We start from the raw sequence: 2734 nt of genomic DNA on the forward strand, positions 1-2734 counted from the left end.
CAGTATTATCCTGGAGTACAGCGGAGTTTTCATTGATTTTACTTCATTTGGTATCTCTCTCCTAATCTTGTTCATCTCTGTTTGTCTTCTTAGCTATCAAATACTCTGATAATCTCAAAATCTCAAAGAAGTTGTCTGTTGTAATATTTCAACATTTTATAGCAAATGGTTTGATAAGTGTGAGGACAACATAACTTGAAATTGGTTGGCTGGGCGAGAATAATCTTTTCCTTAATAAAGATATCCATTCAAAACAAATATGTTAATTTGCTATCTCCTGTCAACTAGAATTTGATTCCCAATTTGTTCGGCTTACTTGCAATATACTTTGTGAAGGGACATTTTGTTTTATTAGGAAATAGTTGCTCATCAACAGTTATGTTTTAATTGGGAATTAACATCCTTTACAGTTTTCAATAAATCTGTTCCACACACCAAGAACAAGGAGCAAATTTGTCATTCTTTCTGGTTGTTCTTGTGTCAAAACATATGTACTTCATTTATTCTTTATACTTATTCTGAGACATGATTTGGCCGAAAATTGGTGGTCCCCACATCTTTGGCCATTGCTCTTTAGTTAGAAGTCCACGAGCATACATCACAGCCAGGAGTCCATATATTGCTTCAGTAGAATTACTCCAGTCTGCGTTGCCTGTTTTAGAACGGGCCTCAACCTGAGTGGATTCAATTATGGTATCAACAATGAATTTGTCAATAATTAAAGAAAAATCACTAATAGTATCTCCTTGTACAACACGCCTCTTGGCGTAAGATGTAGGGCCAGGAATACCTTTCATTACGTTATGCGAAGCAGCACGTCCAATTACAATACTTGAAGAACTAAATTCCCATTTGGTTCCATCTTTGCCTGTGAAAACAGTTCCTACTATAAGTTTCATGATATCTAACTTTCGTTTTTTCTGAAGATTTTTTTTCTGATAAAGTATATGAAGCTGACAGAGGAGCACTTTTATGACTATCAGTAATATCCATTTCTTCTGGGGCATAATCCTGTTCTGATCAACTGCAAGGTGGTTGGATATATTCATCATTACTGCTTATTCCTACATCTCATTCTTGAGATTCCGAATATGGTGTAGGATGCAGAATCTCTATTATGTCCCATTCGGATAGATGTGGCTTTCCAGACTCGTTGACTGTCTATTTTTCCATATATCAATTTTCCATTAATATTAATATAGAATGACTGCAAGGCGGTAGGTATAGTTTTTCTATGTATATATATATATATATTAGACAATACCACACACATTTCAAAACAATTTAATAAGTGTTGACTCTGTAACGTGTTGATAATTGTACGAACTGCTGATGTATTGACATTATTTAATTTTATAAACAATGTCAGCATGACATCTCCAGCCCTTATAATTGGTAATGTGTTTTTGGCAGTATTTTATAATTCCGCATACTTGATATTTTGTAAAATTACAATAATTATTGAGAAAATAAAATAAATAGGTTAACTGGGTGATTACTTGTTTAAAAAATGCAATATTGAACGGAGATTGTCATTTTTATATCTTCAGACGTTCTAGTGTTAAACTTTGGTTGGCTCATTTAATTCAAGTTCTTACTGATTCTAAAAATAGATCAGAAGGATAATTTATATTATGAATTTTATTAACTTTTGTTTTAAATTGATAATGATTTGGCATCAGTAGTAGCTTATAAAGGGCATTTTTTTATAATAATAAACCAATGAGGGAGACAAAATTAGTTAAATAGTTTAGTTTACACCAAAGTCTCCACTTTAGTAATTATAATTACAGATGTGCCCTCTTATCAGAAAGACTGATATCATTTCGCCAAACATATCCTATAAGTTGAGACTATTAAGTATTACTCATTATGAACAGGGCCCTCAACCAACATAGGCCCCAGAGTGCATCCATATATATATTTTTTAGGGAAACCCTATTACAAGGATTCTATCTTTAATTTTAATGCTATTTATATTACAATAAAGCAAAGTTTATCTGTCTCTTTGCTTTTGAAGACTCATTTTTTGACCGACATGTGTAGTTAAAGCTCAGAGCCTCATATTAAAAGGAAAGATAAGTACCTTTGTGATGCCTCTACATATCTAAAACAATCTTGAACAAAAATAAAGAAAAGGGAAAATCCCTAATTATTTATTTACCTCAAATATAAATACAACCCGTTATTTTAAATACATAACGAGACAATTATAGGCTTTTTATTCCAATTTGTGGGATGAACTAAGATACCTAATAATTTTTTGCTATTGTTATAGTTGATTTGATTTAACATATATATTGGCCTCAATATGGACTTAAGTAACCAAGCGTTTGTTTTAAAACAATGTTCATTAACACCTAATAAGTAATAATTCTGATCAATGCAGGGTTATACCTTTAGTACATTTATATTTAAAATCTCTGACTTTACTGAATTTGTTTCCATGCAGCCGGGGAAATATTCAGTTTTACCGATCCCACAAAAAGATAATTCTTTCATGTGAGTTTTTTTTGTAATTAAGCGCAATTTTTATTCATTAATATAAAAGAAAGTACTTCTTATTCATTATTTGTATTACAATAGTCAAAGATTGCATCATTGATATATAATTTAATTATCTACATCCCAAGTACTGTAAATCCTACTCTATTATTAATTATCTCATTTTCAAGGTGCGGCTGTTACAAAATCTTTACTTGTACACATTTAAAAAATATAAATACTTAAAAAA

The 2734-nt window shown here is 31.1% G+C and overlaps 1 protein-coding gene across 1 annotated transcript; it reads right to left on the bottom strand.

The window, feature by feature from the left end:
- Nucleotides 1-500: 500 nt before the first annotated feature.
- Nucleotides 501-899, bottom strand: LOC139906469 (uncharacterized). Its single transcript, XM_071891366.1, has one exon. The coding sequence runs from the start codon at nucleotides 897-899 to the stop codon at nucleotides 501-503; it is 399 nt and encodes a 132-aa protein (XP_071747467.1).
- Between the last annotated feature and the right edge of the window lie 1835 nt (nucleotides 900-2734).

Source organism: Lepeophtheirus salmonis, chromosome 10 (assembly GCF_016086655.4).
Source record: "Lepeophtheirus salmonis chromosome 10, UVic_Lsal_1.4, whole genome shotgun sequence".
Classification (NCBI taxonomy): Eukaryota; Metazoa; Arthropoda; class Copepoda; order Siphonostomatoida; family Caligidae; genus Lepeophtheirus; species Lepeophtheirus salmonis.

Excerpts from the sequence above, each read along its gene's own strand:
- LOC139906469 (XM_071891366.1), bottom strand. The coding sequence starts at position 899 with ATGAAACTTATAGTAGGAACTGTTTTCACAGGCAAAGATGGAACCAAA.